Raw genomic sequence first — 18,680 nt, 5'->3', positions numbered from 1 at the left:
AGTCAATCTCCTAAGACTAAAGTCAAAATCCTAAGTCAAAACCCTAAAGACTAAGTCCATCTCATGAGACCAAAGTCTAAACCCTAATTGAAACCCTAAAAAGAAATCCTAATCAAACCCTAATGCTTCTAAAAACTTTATAAATAGGAGCCTCCACACTCTATTTTCGTATCAAAGAAAAAATCCTATAAAAAGTAGGTGAAGAAGCCTCCACAACCTCTCCAAAATCCTAATTTTGGGACCCCAACTCCTTCCTTAACACCCCTACTCCGATTTTAGCCTAAAAAACACCCAAAAACCTCTCAAAAACATCCCAAAAATCCACAACAAATTCGAAGCACCCAGATCCAAGAAGGAGATACTTTACCTCGGAGATCAGAAATCAGATCCGGAGATAGAACGAAATAAGGAACACGGTACAAGGAGCCGTTTTCACCAGATATGAGGGAATAACACTTTTGCAGATTGAAGGTAAGCTTTTTTATTATTTTTTAATCTAGGTTTGTCATTAGCGATGTAGATTTATTTGGGATAAGTAGAGACCGGCAATGGCGGGGCGGGGTTGGTGCTTAACACCTTCCAACCCCATAACATGATCCCCGGATTCAGATTTTCTGTAGTAGAGTAGTTTTTATCCATTTTAGAGTCAGTTTGGTTCCTAGACCACAATAACTAGGTGGCGACTCCCAAACCTCAAGGGTCAAAAGCGGATCCGTGCACCCCGTGGATTGAGGGCGCTTTCAACTACATGGATGAACTGACACCACTAGAGGTTATTGCCCCAATACTTACCAGGTAACAGACTCTATGTAGTTCCCAAATATACAATACATTCGTATACGACCACCTTTACATTACAAGTTCACTAGTAAAGATAGAGAGGAATAAACTCGGATTTCAGTTATAACTTTACTCTCATATGCGTCTCATACCATGTATGAGCTTGGTTGTCCATACCGAACATTTCAGAATAGTACACCACTCCGAATGATATGATGAACTATCCCTTCAGGCACTTACAAACTCTTTAACAATTCACAAAATAGCTATATATATATTATTTTCTTTTGAAAATAAAAGAGAAATTAACAATACAAGGTTGAGAATGGATATCCAGTTTCCTACCATGCCACTGTGGCCACCGAGCCTAAAATAAATAATAGAACTTGAAACCTCTGCGCCAACAGAATTTAAATAAACATGCAACCAATCATTATCCCTAAATATCATTTCACCAACCTAAATACAACATTACAATGTAAAATGCAAACATCACCCCTCGGATGTGATTCTTACATTTTACCGTTTCATCCTCATTTCTCTTTTTTTCTAATTTTTACAATTTTCAATCTATCGAATAAGATATTCACTTTTTGATATTCATCAACTCAATATAAATTCATTGAATATTAAATTATTTTTTTTTAATAATGAAATTCATTTTTTTATTAATACATTGAAAAAATTACAAAACTTATATCAAAACAGGGTTCGAGCAATACACAGAACCCAACTGATGGAAATAACCTAGTAAAATATCCTACCCACGTATAATTTGTTATAAAATACAATTAAACATATCAAATATGCAAATTCTAGCGTGAATTTGAAATAACAAAAAGAATTCTATATTTTTGAAAACATATTACAGGTTTTCGTTAAAGCTCTAAATGCAATTTTCACAATCTATGATTAACGATAGAAATTAAGAGTGTTCACAATCTCTGTGCGAAAGAATTGAAGTGCGTACATGAAAATCGAGACGATTGGCGTAGAGATTGAGATGGGACAAACTTCGAGGTGGTTGATTTTTTTAATCTAGCCTGGTGATTTTGAAGATCTCGATGTCGTCGTCCTTTCTACCTTCTGCGGTAGAGGACGGTTTGACCTTTAAACAAATGAAATTTAATGTTGAAGTTATGAAACCCCTGTATATATATATGATTGATTTTTGATGATACGAGATGAAAGAAAAGATGAAACAAAGAAATATTGGGTGGGTTTTATAGATGTTGAGACTGCGGACCTTTTCTCATTTTGCATCGGAAGTCGACAGCAACCTGATTGCAGTGAATCTAGGTTGAAAATTGAGAGAAAAACCAATTTTTTTCGTCAAATGCATTGGCTGATTTTTGGACGAGTTGAGGTGATGAATAGTGTTTTGAATTAAAAAAAAATTATTTGTATAAGTGCGAGACGAAATCGGTATTTTACCTATTATTTCGTTTGATGATAACTTGACCGTCTAGACTCCAAAAGTGACGAATAAATACTCTACTTTGTTTAATTTTTCATTCTGGATTTAATGGTATGGTCAATTTCTACAAATTCTGTCTCTAACAAAATTTACATTTTTTGCTCGATGGGACCTTAAAATTGACGTCGTTTTCGTTTTTGATGATAATTCGACTTTTTGAACTCTGAAAATGACAAGTAAATAGTTCATTTTCTATAATTTTTTACTACGAACCTAATGATATGATCAAATCTTAACAATTCTTGTTCTAACAAAAAGTCATTATTTTATCCTAGTTTGACTCGATAATCTAGGATTTTGTAATTTTTCTGTTCGGACTCGCATTTGAGAGTACTTATAGGCTAAAGTATGTTTAACGACTATTTTGAATCAAATGGTGAGGTCAGATTTCATTAAAAATGATCAAAAAAATATTCTAAAATTTTATCCTAAGTCCCACTTTTAGGATTTTCTCAAAATTTTATTATTTCTTTCCTCGAGATACAAATAAAAAATTCAAGATTTTATAGAATGGGTATTATGAGATAAGAATGTATGATGGGGTTGTTAGAACCTTGGGTAGTGTGAGACATGTGCCAACACTCCAGAAGAATTTGATATCCTTGGGCACACTCGACTCAAATAAGTGTTCATTCTCAACTAATAATGGAACACTCAATGTGTCTAAGGAAGCAATTGTGATTATGAGAGGTGTGAAGCTTGTAAATAACCTCTACAAGCTTTTGCGAAATACAATTTCAGGTGGAGTTATAATATCTACGGAGGAAAATTCTAGAAAAGGAAGAAACTCAACTTTAACACTTAAGACTTGGTTATAGGAGTGAAACAGCAATGCAAAAAATTACACAAACGATAATTATTGAAGGGTGTTGGAACATGCAAGCTAGAATTTTGTAAATTTTTTGTGATGGGAAAGAAAAGTAAGGTGTCGTTCAAGATTGCAAACAAAGAAATCAAGATTAAGGGGGTCATTATGATGTGTAAGGGCCCGCATCTACTAAATCAATAGGTAAAGCTCGCTATTTTGTCACTTTCATGGATGATTTTTTAAGAAAAGTTTGAATCTACTTTATGAAGGAGAAATCCAATGTCTTTGCAAAGTTTTTAGATTGGAAAGTAGAAGTTAAAAAATCAAATATATGAGAAGCGACAATATGGGTGAGTACAATAATGACAAATTCTTGAAGTTTTTCAAAGAAGAAGGTATCATAAGTCATTTTATCGAGAAAAAAAAATCCACAACAAAATGGAATGGTCAAAAGGGAAGATGCATGAGGCTACATACAAGGTTGCCCGAACCATTTTAGGTGGAGTCGGTAAATTTTTTCCATAAAAATTTCTTTGAGTCATAGTAAAAAAATTTAGATATAATAATAATTCGATAGGGGTTCAATTCAATTAATTCAGATAAGTTTAGAAAAGTTTCGTTTAAAAATGAGGGAATTTTTGAAAAACATACAATTGATACTTTCAAATTTCTTAATAAGACACTTCATCTTCAATTTCCCTCAAATCTCTCTCTCTCTCTCTTTTTAAAATTTGAATGTTGAAGAAAATAAAATTTTGAGGGTGAAGGGTAACTTTTATCATATTCAATGATTAATTGAAAAATCATCTATTAATTCATTGATTCGTCGATTTAATGCGTTAAAACTTAATTTGGTGAATTTGACAAAATTTTGAAATTTTTTGAGTATGGTAAGAGTATGAGAATATCAAGGCCTAGGATGCATGCCGTGAGTTTGGAAAACATGGAGGTCTCTTTAATATCAATACAAAATGTGGGGAGCTAAATCACCTTGTTTTTTTTTTCCTTTATTCTTTAGAGCTGCGTTTGGCACCCAACTTTTACTAATTACATCCCAATTTCTTAAATTAATTATCACACCTTAATTGAAGATTAAAACATACCATTCAGACATTACAAGGGTTTTGCTCAAAATATTATCTCAACATTACAGAACATTATAACACCAGTTCAAAAAAACTTAGTGGTTGTTTACAATTATGATTAAGCTAAAAAAATGAGATAGCTTCTATTGGCATCCCAACTTTTACTTATCCTCAACCACTAACTCATTTCCTTGTAAATTGGAGTGTAATAAGTAAAATTTGGGGTGCCAATACCAGCTCTCTCATTTTAAATAAAATTCAATTGGTCCCAGAAAGGTCGTATGCCATCAATTTGAAAAGGGGGGAAGTATATCTAATATCAATCAAAACATATGAAGTAAAGTCATCCATCATATTTTTTACAACTCAGTGGGGGGTATAAAGTATGTCGTTAGTTTGAGGAAGTAAATCTAATATCAATCAAATATGGGATTAAATTAGCATTATTGTTTTCAAAAAGTTCAGCGGGGGCTATAGCCTCCTCTCATCCTAAGGTAGTTTTGTCCCTATGTACAACATTTATATAGCTAACCCTTTTAGGTAAATAATTAAAACTCGACTTGAATGTTTTTGTTTTGTTGCTAATCAAGTGTCCAGGCCAGCTTGCGCGCACCACGACTAATCTTGGGGAGGACTACCATAGCAACCCACCGCCATGGTCCCCCAGTTAAATCATGAGAAAACCCAAGAGGAAAATCGAATCGGTGACATGTGCCTAACCCACACTTTACGTGCTCACCCTTACCACTTAGGCAACTCATGGGTGGGTAACTTGACTTGAATGTTCATCTAATTGATTCAAATAAAAAATTAATAAGTCTACTTAAATAAATCAAATAAAATTATATTAACTTTTAAATATATTTTAATTAATAAAAGTATTTATTTATTACTTTTATAAAATATTAATAATCAAATAAATTGGTCAAGTTTTTACTTGAGCCTGTATATTTTTATATTAAATCACTTTGTAATGTTGTTAAAAGGGTATTTCAAATATTATCTTTTAAAAAAATTTCAATTTTTTTTTTTTAATAGATGAATTCTTTATTAAGTAAGTGAGATTTAAATGATCTGTATTCTCTTTTAGGAGACTTAGGGACTAATCGGTACATATTCTTCAAATTTTTTTTTTTAATAGATGAATTCTTTATTAAGTAAGTGAGATTTAAATGATCTGTATTCTCTTTTAGGAGACTTAGGTGTTGTTTGTTAAACTGAACAAATAAGTGCTGAATGCTTATAATTGCTGAAACTGTATAAGCGCTGAATTTAAGTGCTGAAATTGTTGTTTGTTTACCGATCTGAATTGTGCTGAACTGATTTAAATTAAGTGCTGTAATCACATAAATTTGTTTGTTACTTAATGCTGAAAACTAGTAAATTGACTATATTACCCTTTTCAACAATTGTATGTTTAAGGAGAAATTATTAATAAAATTCAAAAATAAAAATTATTTATTAAAAAAATACTAAATTTAATGAAATTCGTTTTGGGAATCTAGCCGAACAAATTCTCTTTCCTCCACATCATTTAAAAAGTAAATTTTAAATTTTTTTAATTCAAATTAAAAAATAATATTAATTCAAATTAAAGAGAGAGAATATTAAATATAAATATTTCGTTAAATATTAAATATTCCAAAAAAATAAAAAAGAAAGAGAAAATTTCTCTCTCCTCTTTTATTTTTTCGAAATATTTAATATTTAATATTATTTAAATGTGTGGAGGAGAGAGAAAATTTCGGCCCTTTAAGGGTCAAAATTTTCTCTCTTTAATTTGAATTAATATTATTATTTTTAATTTAAATTAACATTATTTAATTTGAATTAATATTATTTTTTAATTTGAATTAATATTATTTTTTAATTTGAATTAATATTATTTTTTAATTTAAATTAATATTATTTAATTTGAATTAATATTATTATTTTTATTTGAATTAATATTATTATTTTTATTTGAATTAATATTATTATTTTTATTTGAATTAATATTATTATTTAATTTGAATTAATATTATTATTTTTATTTGAATTAATATTATTATTTAATTTGAATTAATATTATTTTTTATTTGAATTAATATTATTATTTAATTTGAATTAATATTATTTTTTTATTTGAATTAATATTATTATTTAATTTGAATTAATATTATTATTTTTATTTGAATTAATATTATTATTTAATTTGAATTAATATTATTATTTTTTATTTGTATTAATATTATTATTTAATTTGAATTAATATTATTATTTAATTTAAATTAATATTATTATTTTTATTTGAATTAATATTATTATTTAATTTGAATTAATATTATTTAAATACGTAGATGAGAGAGAAAATAAGAGAGATAATATTGGTGTGAGTTGTCTTATTAATTTGTGGGGTGCTTATAGCATTATCCATAGGACATAAGAGGTAATATCATTTCAAGTATAAGGGTATACTTGTCCGTGTTGAAAAAGACCGGTGCTTATTGCTTCAGCAAAAAAATTAAGTGATCCAATTTCACTTAATGCTTTTCACTTATTTTTCAACAATAAGTGCTGAAAATGTGGAGTAAACAAACGTGCTGATTGCTGAAGCTGAATTGCATTCAGCATTAAGTGCTGAAATCAGCGGTAAACAAACACCCCCTTAGGGACTAATCGGTACATATTCTTGACAAAGAATCATTGTCCCTAAAAATAAATAAATAAATAAATAAATAAAGTAAGAGCTAGGAAGGAATGTTAACACCATTTACAATGAAATGACGAAAATGCCCGGATGCATCCAATTAACGCGGTTTAAAAAAAAAAAAAAAAAATTGCTCACACGAGCTTCCCACGGATTTTCCTGCTCTTTACCGTACGTGCCGCAAAAACCGCGTCCTTATCCGTCTTTTTAAAATTTATTTTACCCATCTAATGTACAAACATAAAACTGCGTTTCCCTTCCCCTCTCTTATCTTCTCAAATTATTCTCATTTTTTTTTCTAATCTCCCAGTCTTTCTTCTTCTCTCCATGGAAGTTTCTTCATCCTCTCTTAAACAAAAACTTCGGTCATCTCTATGTCTCTCATGTTGCTTCCCAAATCCTCATCACGAAACCCTAGATCAACCAGAACAAAAACCAAGATTAATCAGAGCTTCCTCATCATGGCTTAGATCGAGAGCACACGAATTACCAGAATTCAAAGAGAAGTGCAGGAATCTGTTTTTTCGAATTGGTAAGAGACGCAAGCACTCTGTAGATTTCAAATACGATCCTTTGAGTTACTCTCTCAATTTCGATGAAGGATTTGACGAAACTCATGCTGACGAGTTCCCTTTAAGGAATTTCTCTGCGAGAGTACCAACTTCTCCATCAACTAAGTCCTCGCAGCAAGGTTTGGTTCCATCTGTTGTGGTATCGAGGGAGATCACTGCCTGCAGTTAGGGTTTGGGTTTGGGTTTGGGTTTTCTTTTTCTCTGTCGTTATAAGTTTTTGTTTGTGGATCGTGTGTTATATGTAGATGAAGATCTGAGAAATTAAATTTGAGTTTTTTCGTTGTTATTTGTTCAGAAGCATGAGAGATTTAAGATCAGTGGTGGTTTGAGTGAGGTCAGTAATTTTGATTTTGCTAAATTGCGCCGGTATATAGTACTCTGCTGGGGCTAACGTGCACGCATATGCGCATATTACCATTTCTGAGCTGAAACTCTGGTTTTGGGATGTAAAGGACGAAATCTGTGCTGTGTGGGCCTCATTTTAGCATCTTCTGACGTGGATTATTATGCTATTTGGCGTTATTGTTCCGGAAGTTATCGAGAAGATATCAGAGTTCCATTGTTATAAAACTCGATTCGATTCGGATGTCCACCGATTTGAGTCAAGTCAGAAACTCGCGAGTTGAGTTGGATGTATAAGTAAATAAATAAATAATTGTGTTTAGTTCTTCACGATTTCACAAAGCAGAGAGGACAAAACTTATAAAGCTGCTATTGGCACCCCAACTTTTACATAGCATCCTAGGGAAGTGTTCGGAGGCCCTAAAGAGAGTCAAAACATTTTTCAAAATAGGGGTTAGAGGTTTCGGAATGGGTTGATTTTTTGTGAGGATGATCTCTATGGTGAAGAGACCATCCTCACCAACTAAAAATCAGCTCATTCCGAAACTTCTAACCCTAGTTTACAAGTTGAAGAATGGTGGATCATGCAATTTTTGTAAACCACTTTTGATGGTGTTAGAAGTTTCATAATGGACTTATTTTTTGTGAGGATGATCTCCTCATCATAGAGATCATCCTCACAAAAATCTGTCCATTCCGTAACTTCTAACTCATACCTTGAAAAATGTGCTTGGCACAATGTTTGGCTTTCTTTAGGGCCTCTGAACGCCACCCAACATCTTAATTATATAAAAGTTGGGATGCCAATAGAAGCTCTCTTTTTTTTTTTTCCACTAGATGTGTATTTTTAGAGTTTAAGATTTTATGTAAGCCTAATAATATTAATGATAAACAACTATTGAAATTATTTGAATGAGTATTATAAAGTTTTGTGATGTTAAGAAAATAATTTGAGCCAAACCTTTGTAATGTTTGAATGGTCTATTTTAATCTTTAATTGGGGTGGGATAAGTAATTTAAGAAATTAGGGTGTAATAAATAAAAGTTGGGGTGCCAATAGTAGCTCTCCAAAAAGAAAATAGCCCTGCCTCTCGATTAAAGAAGAAATATGTCGACTATTTAAGGAGATGGCCAAGACCACACTTCGTGAAGCGAAGCTCTATCTAGAGTTTGAATCCTTCCTTAGGAGGACACCCTTAGTGATTTATTTCAAAAATTACTTGGTGTATAATAGGCTTGGATACTAAGTGCCAAAAAAAAAAAAAAAATTGAAGAAGGAGAAGAAGAAATGCCATGTTGGTGAAAAGCTCTTCTTTGATTCTCAATGAATGGAAACTTATAGATAATTGAGAAGAGTCAAAGTTGAGTGACCTCAAGATTGACCTCATTTCGCACTTTCTTTATGTGGAGGTGCTCACAAAATCATAGATGATTTTCACTCGTATCTCAATAAAACATTTATGGTTCGTACACACCTAAACGTCAGAAAAGTGTGAAATGAGGGTGTGGTCACTTAGCATTATTCAATTGAAGAATAAACAACATGGGTAGAGAGCTCTTTTACTTCAAGCTTGCTACATTTGAAGAAGGTAAAGTCGAGATTTTTGCCCTTTTATAATTTATTTATGAGTGCTGATAATTTGACTCACTTTTTTGTAAGCTCCCTTCACAAAACCGTATAAAATCATAAAGATCTATCCTTCTGTATCCGAAATAAAATATCTATGATTCTATGAAGAGATTGTACGAAGAGAATACAAAAAAGTAATTCAGATTATCACGACTCTTTATTTATATTTATGAAGACCATTAGGCTTCCATTTAATGGTTCTACCTGTAGAAATCTGAGTTTTATTGATAATTCTTGGATGAATATTACATGAAACCTAAGAAGATATTTATATGAATTACATCAACCAAGATAAGGAAACTAGTGTTCAAGATCTAAAAATTCATTTCTAGAGCCCTAATTACATAGACTTTATCAGTATATTGCATACTAAATCCCCTCATTAGACATAATACATAGTTAATCTATATTTATCATTGATTTCAATTAAATTATGTAATTCAGAGTTAATTAATGTTATTTACGTGTAACATGAATTATTCACAAAGTTTCAAGGCGAATTAGAAAAATCCGAAGCTGCCACTGTGATCTAGGATCCAAAATAAGATCGTAAACCAAAATTCAAGTCAATTGAGCAAAATTATACTGCAACACCATGGTCAACGGTAGTGGCGTGATCAACGAAGAAAGTCAAGCCTCAAAATTCGTATTGAAGCTTGGTGGTTGAAAGACATTCGTATTAAAGTAGGACTTTGGTATTTTTATAATCACTGAATGTTTTAAAAATCATAATTACCCAAGAAATCCTAATCTGGTATCTCTATAAATAGGATACCAGATTAAAGGACATGAGATCTTCAATCTCCCCCGAAGGGATCTCCCATTTCTCATCTCCTTGGAGATCAACTTCTCTTTTTTTTTTCTATTATTTTAGTTTAGGTTTTTATTTGTTGTTTCTTAATTTTACGAAAATTGTAAGGAGAATCTACCGGTTTCAAATCAATAAGCAATAAAGATATTTCTTTCTTTCACTCTCTTTTCTTTGACATAATATCTGTTTTATTTTACTTTATTGTTCTTGCGATGATTGTTAGTTAAATCTTCGTTAGATCAGTTCAGAAAAATTGTAGCAAGACTTTGTTGGTATTTTGATTGTTCTCATAACGACTTAATAGTTTTATTGTAATACTGTTGGGTATTTATTATTAGGTTGAACATTGAATGTTTCTCAAAGTTTTGAAGGTTTATTTCTTTGATAAGTTCAAGAAGAACCATGTTTTATAGAGAACAATTAATATTTATCTAATAATCTCAACTTAATTTATTACATACTTTTGATCTCGTTTTTATTATAACTGTTCAATCTTTCGATTCACAAATATTAGCTTTATTTAGTAGATCAAAATAAATAGAGACCCAGAATTCACTGATAAAGCTTGTGAATGTGGATCCAATTGATTTACACTTCTCTATTATATTTTTAAATTTTTATTTCAGTAGTTTGTTTTAAATAAACCTTTCTCAAAAACTATTTTTAATCGGTTACATAAACTTGAATTAGATTGGAAGTAAAAATACTTTGGTTTAACGTTATCTCTATGGTTCGACCCCTTGCTTGCCAAGGTTTTTTTTTGTTCTTATTTTATTATCATCTATAGCTCAAACAAATTGGTGCCGCTACCGGGGACAACGGTGTAATCCAATATCCTTTTATCCAAAAATCAAAATCGATTTTGTATTGATCAAAATTTTTATTTTAGAAAAATTAAAAAAATATATTGTTGGATTCCTAGAGTTAGTATAAATAAAACCCTAAAATTTGAGTCAATTTCATCAGAATTTTTTTGCGGTACATGGGTCAACTGTGGCACCGCGGTTAACTTCGAGATTCGCACTTCAAATTTTTGTAGAAATTTTCTTGAGACTTTTGAATTTCAAAGAACATATAATTTTTTTGGAATTTTAACTTTGATTTGTCTTCTGTTTTCAGTCGAAGGATTCGACGAGGAGCGTCGTGGTTAGGAAATTTTATTCCACCACCCAGATCCGATTCTTTGACGAAAAAACAAGAATTTAATTTTGTTTAAAGTAGAACTACAGTAGGATTTTATTTTTGAAGTTTTTAATTTATTTTCAAATTTTAATTTTAATTATTCCAAGAAGGCTCGGATTGTAATAGAATTAAGGGAGGACGACATTGGGACATAACTGTCTCGACTCCTCGAGTTCGTACACCGAGTTTGGTGTTGGTGGCCCAAGTCGACTCATCTTAATCATCGTCCGTCTAGAACAGGAGGTAAAACTCAAAATCCCCACACATACCTTGCAAGTGGATTTCTGTATTGAATTTGAGTAATTTAATTGCACACTTCCGATTGCACAATAGTAAAAATGATGCCCTTACGACGAAGGTACGAACAAGATAAGAATCAGATTTCATCACCGATATCTTGCCATATTAGGAAATTAATTCACACAAGTCCAATTTAATTAAAATTTGATTAGACTCGACCATAGGTCCTATCGAGCTCAATAGGCAAAGCTAGCCTGAGTTGCACCAATTGCACTTCTTGATCGGAGTCAATGCCTAAGCGCAATCCTACCACGTTGTACTAGGGGGATAGAGTACGTATATTCTAGACGAAGAGGTGATTTAAGAGTGCATTTGCTCAGCATTGAGCACCACCTCTCATCTGGGGATTAAATTGATTGATTTCAATTTCAGAGAATTGGGTTGGAGGCTCAAATTATCATTTTGAAACAGTTAGGAGATGTCTAGTATAATAGGAACCCATAAAGCACGTGTGAATTTCTCCTTATTTTATGTGCGAGTTCGTAGTATATATTAAAGTAGATACAGAACCTCAAGCAAAATTTTGCATCGTCATAGAGTTTAAGAGAGAATCGTGGACCCTGTGCGTTCTATGTAATAATTATGGTCATTCTCTCGAGTATTGTCCAAGTCTACCCATAGTCTGTAATTCTCAAAATTCTTATTGGATATCGACACCTAGTTTGTTCGACCAACCATACCACGTAGACAATTGATTTCCCTCGGATACCATATCTAGTCAGAACGAGTTCACTCAAGATAATCACTTTGGTAATCATAAGGATTTTTATATGTACGATACTTTAAGGATGAATCCAATCATAATTCCTCAACAATCCTATGATTTTCAACAATTCTTCGATTATAGAGCTACAGAGCCTGGTCAACATCCACTCACTTATATTTTTCCTCTCCTCCAACTTCATCATTAGAATCCATGATGACTGAGTTTATAATTCAACAACAACAGTTCAATCACTAACAACAACAGCTCCAGGACATTAGTTAAGCCTTAGTCAAAATTGAGATTCAATTTAGTTTTTTTGAACTACCTTTAAAAGCATGGCAAATTGATCAATTCGAAATTGAGAATATCTCAATCTCAGAAAATTCACCATTCTTTTAAAATAACCTTAGTGACCAGTTCCACTCTTTTGAAGATTTCGATGATTGTCTATCAATAATTGATAATCTCATCTCAATTGAAGTTCAAACTCAAACCAATGAGGTTACAGTTCCAACTAAAACAATTCTGGAAGTCCAACTAGGTCAGCTCACTGTGCCCTTAGAAGAAAGAAATAATGATCAGATTTCAAATGAGATAATCCCCGAGAGTCAAGTTATGTTTCAAATTCCTAATGAGCAAGATGATTGTACAAAGTTAGCTAAGGAAACTGATTCACCATCAGATAAGACTGTTGTTGAGGATAAATCAAGGATGAACTCTAATTTGTTAGTCACACCAATTCCAACCACTACCAATCCAACCTCGTATCTCATCCAACTTATCATTTCGCAAAATTGTAAAGACCCTCCCTATCTTACAACTTTCATTATCTTTGGTAATATGATTGATGAAAACTATTTCAAAAAGATGATGACACTCAGAACTGAGGACAAACGAGGGTTGTTGATCATTTTACAAAATCATTTATGTATCCTAACGATGATCAAAATTTGTCTGCCTATCATTTGAGGTAGAAAGTCGATCGTCATATCCGTCAAATTGAATGTTAGGAAATTTTTTAGCAATCAGACCTTTTAATAGGTCCGGCTGAAGACGTTAAACTTAGTGCTGCTTGGGAGGTAACATATGTATTTTTATTTGTTTTTAGTAGTATAATTAGGATTTTTTTCTTAAAATTTTAAGTTTTCACGTAGACCTTAATCTCCATATCTTTCTCTTCATCTCCAAACCAACTTTCAATCAAATCAATCAACTAGAACTACTAAGAATGCAAACTAGTAAGCAATTGTTGATTGAGTAGTAAAGATAGATAATGACCTACATTAAGGAAAAGTAGGTATGTGCAAGTGCACATGCCGCTGAGAGTTCAGATTTAGATTAAGATGAGTTTAAATTTGAGATTATAATATTTTTAATTTCTTAGTTAGGTTGTTTTTCAATTATTAGGTATGATTTCTTTTATGCAAAATCTATTTCGAAAATTATCATTGTTATAACTTTCACTTTTTTCAGATTAGTTATAACAAAGTTTGCACATTAATGCCCAATCCATTTTAGGTATGATCTAACATTTTTCTCTTTCCTTACTGATTGCATATTGAAGACAATATGTCATTTAGGCTTAAGGGTATTAAGTTAGCTCACAATTGCATTACATTTCATTTGTAGCTTAGTTTCATGTATTAGGTTAGCTCACAATTGCATTGCATTTCATTTGTAGCTTAGTTTCATGTTTATTTCATTGCTAGTTTAGTTTCATGTATTAGGTTAGCTCACAATTGCATTGCATTTCATTAGTAGCTTAGTTTCATGTTTATTTCATTGCTAGTTTAGTTTCATGTTTTAAAAAAATAAAAAAATAAAAAATATACACTTGCAAAATATTTTCTTCAAACTCTTTCTATATACTGTTTACATATGAATTTCAAATCTCAGGCTTATGTCATAATTTTTTATCATAAGTTATTTTTGGTTACTTCTCATTAAGAAAATCAAAAGAATACTTTGAAAATTCACAATATTTTTTATTGAGTAAAAATAAGATTTTATAGAACAAGTATTGACCCTCTTCTCAGTCTAGAATGTTAGGGGAAATCGAATCTTGTGAACTATGACTTCCTTATCCTTTGGTTGGTTGGTTAAAAGAAAAACAGAACTGAAGATAGTATGACTTGGACAACAACCATAGGATTAGACTGGGTACCTTGAAAATGGTTACTTGATTTTTGTAAAAAAAACACCAGAAAAATGGGGATGTATGCAAAAGTTGAAAAATAAAATCAGAAAATGGTGAAGTGTGAAAACGAAAAAGTAGAAATATGTGAAAAAGATCAAATCAAAGTAAATATGCTAGAATTGAAAAAGTACAAAAATGAAAAGAGCCCAATGTGGCCAAATAAAATAGTTTCAGTATGGTGAAAATCGTCAATGGTAAAATATGAGTAAATTAGAATATCATAGATAAAATCCCTTAGAGGTATTAAAGTGAACATCCACACTTTTTACAATCCCAGACATGATGCTTAGTTTCGAGTTAGAACTTAGGTAAAACTGACTATTCTTAGCAGTTAGGAGGTGAAATCTTGTTTCTAAAAAGATGTTGTTTTTAAAAAGAAAAATAAAAAAAATTGCATAAGTACTCAAGTTACTCTTGAAATTCTCTAAACTGAGGAGTGGAAAGTAGAACTTTGCTCAAACGTATGGACCCTTGACTGATTTGTGAAATATCATTATGTTCGTCTTATATCCATTGAATTTGATTTTTATATTTATATAAAATATTTGAATTTTGTGGGTATATTCACTACAAACCCTTACGAGTTAAACTCGTCCACTAGGGGCAACCTAGGGGTTTAAGGGCTTGATGCATTCGCTAAATGCAATCATGTAACTTACGAAAGTGGTTTGTAATTTTATTTTTATTTTAATTTTACTCGGGACTAGAAAAATTTAGGTTTGGAGGTGTGATCAGGGTCTAGAAAGTTATTTCTAGAGTCCTAATTACATAGAATTTATTAGTAAATTACACAATAAATCCTCTCATTAGACATAATGCATGGCTAGTCCATATTTATCATTGATTTTAATTAAATTATGTAATTCAGACTTAATTACTGTTATTTACGTGTAATAGGAATTATTTATAAAGTTTTAAGGTAAATCAGGAAAATTCGAAACTACTACTGTGATTTAGGATCCAAAATAAGACCGTGGACCAAAATTTAAGTTAATTGAGCAAAATTATATCGTGGCGTCATGGTCAACGACGATGACGCGGTCAACGCAGAAAGTTAAGTCTCAAAATTTGTATTGAAGCTTGACGGCTGAAAGACATTTGTATTGAAGTAGGGTTTTGGTATTTTTGTAATCATGAAATGTTTTTGAAATCCTAATTACCCAAGAAATCTTAATCTAGTCTCTCTAAATAGAAGACTAGACTAAAGGGCATGGGATCTCCAATTTTTCCCAGAGGGATCTCTCATCTCTCATCTCCCTGGAGATCAACTTTTTTTTTCTATTATTTTAGTTTAGATTTTTATTTTCTGTTTCTTAGTTTTACAAAAGTTGTAAGGAGACTCTACCGATTTCAAGTCAAGAAGCAATAAAGATATTTCTTTCTTTCACTCTTTTCTCTTTTACATGATATATGTTTTATTTTTCTTTATTGTTCTTATGATGACTATTGGTTAAATCTCCGTTAGATCGATTTAGGAAATCGGAGCAAGACTTTGTAAGTGTTTTGATTGTTCTCGTAATGGTTTAATAGTTTTATTGTGATATTGTTGGGTATTTATTATTAGGTTGAACATTGAATGTTTTTCAAAGTTTTGATGGTTTCTTTCTTTGATAAATTCAAGAATAACCATATTTTACAGAGAAAAGTTAATGTATATCTAATAATCTCGACTTAATTAATTGCATACTTTTAATCTCATTATAATTGTTCAATCTTCCGATCCACAAACATTAGCTTTCTTTAGTGAATCGTGATAAATAGAAAATCATAATTTACTGATAAAGCTTGTGAAGATGGATCCAATTGATCTATACTTCTCTATCGTATTTTAAAGTTTTTATTTCAGTAGTTTATTTTAGATAAATCTTTCTCAAAAACTATTTTTAATCGATTACATAAACTTAAATTGGATTAGAAGTAAAAATACTTTAGTTTAACGTTGTCTTTGTGGTTCGACCCTTTACTTGCCAAGGTTTTTTTTTATCATCATCTACAGCTCAAACAACTAACCTAACATAAATATTCTAATTTATTAGAACTTCTATCTTAATTGATATTGCTACATATATTATTCTCCAATACTACCTTCTTTTTTAGATAAGATACATTGATATGATACAGTGTATCTCATCATAATATGATACATCATGTTATCTTATACCCTCTCACAATTGCATGGTCTTTTGAAGAAAGAGTATGCAATTAGTTTAATTAAATAATTCATTTTGATCTCATGAAATACTTGATGATGGATAGTCATAAAAGTCTGATCCAGCTTGATGGTAGTCATCACCTGTCTATAAAGCCCATCATTATCGCATCCTACTCATTTTTGAGTTTGTCAAAACTGGTGACCCACTAGATCAGGTTTGTCATGATCTTTCTCATAAACATACAAATAATGATCATGCAGTTTAAACATAAGAACTCTCATTGAAGAGATTTACATAAAATGAAAATCTAAATCGTGAAGCATTAACTAGTTAAATAAAAAGATTTGTAGAAACATAAAGAAAGATAGGATTTTTATTGGGAAAAAAACTAAATACTAATAAAGGGAATGAAAGGATTTAGATTCGACGATGATGACACCATCGTCGAAGGACGACGTTTCAAGATAAATGTGCTTAGAAGAGCTTGAGCTCTGATACCACGTAGAAATCTTAGTTTTATTGATAATTCGTTGATTAATATTACATGAACCCTAATAGGATATCTATACGGATTACATCAACCAAGATAAGGAAACTAAACTAACATAAGTATTCTAATTTATTAGAATTTCCTAATGTAGAATATCCTAATTGATATTACTACATATTATTCTCCAACACTACCTTTCTTTTGAGATGAGATACATTGATATGATAAAATGTATCTCATGTATCATAATATGATGCATCATGTTTATCTTACACTACCTTATCCAACCACACCAAATTTTTGTGTGGCTATCCCGACATGGAATATTGCCAACTTTGTACATAGGTTATTGGTTATATAAAAATTCTTTGTATAAATGAAATAAAATTAGTTATTTTACACAAATTTGCCCTATCAAATTGAGCCTCAATCAGTCTTTCATATAATTAAATGGGTAAAAAGTTGGTTTTATGCCTTGCTTAGGGCATTAATTTATGATGCCTTACTTAGGGCGCTAATTTGGAGCATGCATTACCAATCAAATATTATATAGCCATTTTTTTAGAGTAGGCAATGAATGTCATTGTGGGTAACACTAATCGAAGCTGCATTGCTATTTTGTTTGTAAACAAAGAAATCCAGGAGGGTGGGTATCTACCATGAGATTTATGGGCACTATCTACTAGTAAGATGTTAGACTCACTTTATGGGTGACCTGGCCAGCCTACATGTTATACCCGCTTTAATCAAATTGGATTATTTTTTAAGAGTTTGTCACTAATAAGAAAACCCACTAAACCATTGGATTTGGATAGAATCCTTACTAGGTTTTAATAGGAAACCTTGATGGTAAGAAATCTTACTAAATGATGAACTCTAGGCCTTCTACTCTTCTCTATATAAGAATGAATCGACTCCTCTATTAGATATCAACGATTAATAATAATCATTAAGAGCCAAAACATGGAGATACTCTCTTTAGGTTTTTTGGGAGTAAAATCCATCATGAACTAAAAGTTTCAATCAATCCAAACGATAGAGTAAAAAGAAGAATGTGAGTCTAATATTGAAGAATCAAAGGGGAAATTTGTTTGCTTACGTAACAAGTCACATGTTTCAATTATTAGATCGCAATGTTGCAAGGTATGTTTTCTAAATTCTTAAATATTATGAGCATGACTATGTTGAATCAATAGGTTACGAAATCCATATATCTTAGATTTAATGATTCAATTGGTTGTGCTTCTTAATTAAATATTTATGCATAATATTTAATTCAACTCATCAATATGTCATAATTGTTTATCGTTTCTCCACAAGGTATTGGCAATTTTAGAATAAGGGTTAACCTCAATATTGTGATTTTATTTTCTTGATAAATATTGCAATTTTGATTTCTTGATGAATGTTGTGAATTTTTTTAAATTCTCAAACTCACAATCTTCAACCTTGAATAAT

General features: G+C 31.1%; 1 protein-coding gene across 1 annotated transcript; it reads left to right on the top strand.

Annotated features, from left to right (window-relative positions):
* Positions 1-7,076: 7,076 nt before the first annotated feature.
* Positions 7,077-8,083, top strand: LOC147393234 (uncharacterized). Its single transcript, XM_086456703.1, has one exon. It carries the CDS (start codon positions 7,167-7,169, stop codon positions 7,578-7,580), a length of 414 nt encoding a protein of 137 aa, XP_086312829.1. The 5' UTR covers positions 7,077-7,166; the 3' UTR covers positions 7,581-8,083.
* Positions 8,084-18,680: the final 10,597 nt, after the last annotated feature.

The sequence above is a fragment of the Akebia trifoliata genome, chromosome 10, assembly GCF_017979445.1.
Source record: "Akebia trifoliata isolate Shusen 1 chromosome 10, ASM1797944v1, whole genome shotgun sequence".
Classification (NCBI taxonomy): Eukaryota; Viridiplantae; Streptophyta; class Magnoliopsida; order Ranunculales; family Lardizabalaceae; genus Akebia; species Akebia trifoliata.
This window is presented reverse-complemented; position numbering and strand designations above follow the sequence as displayed.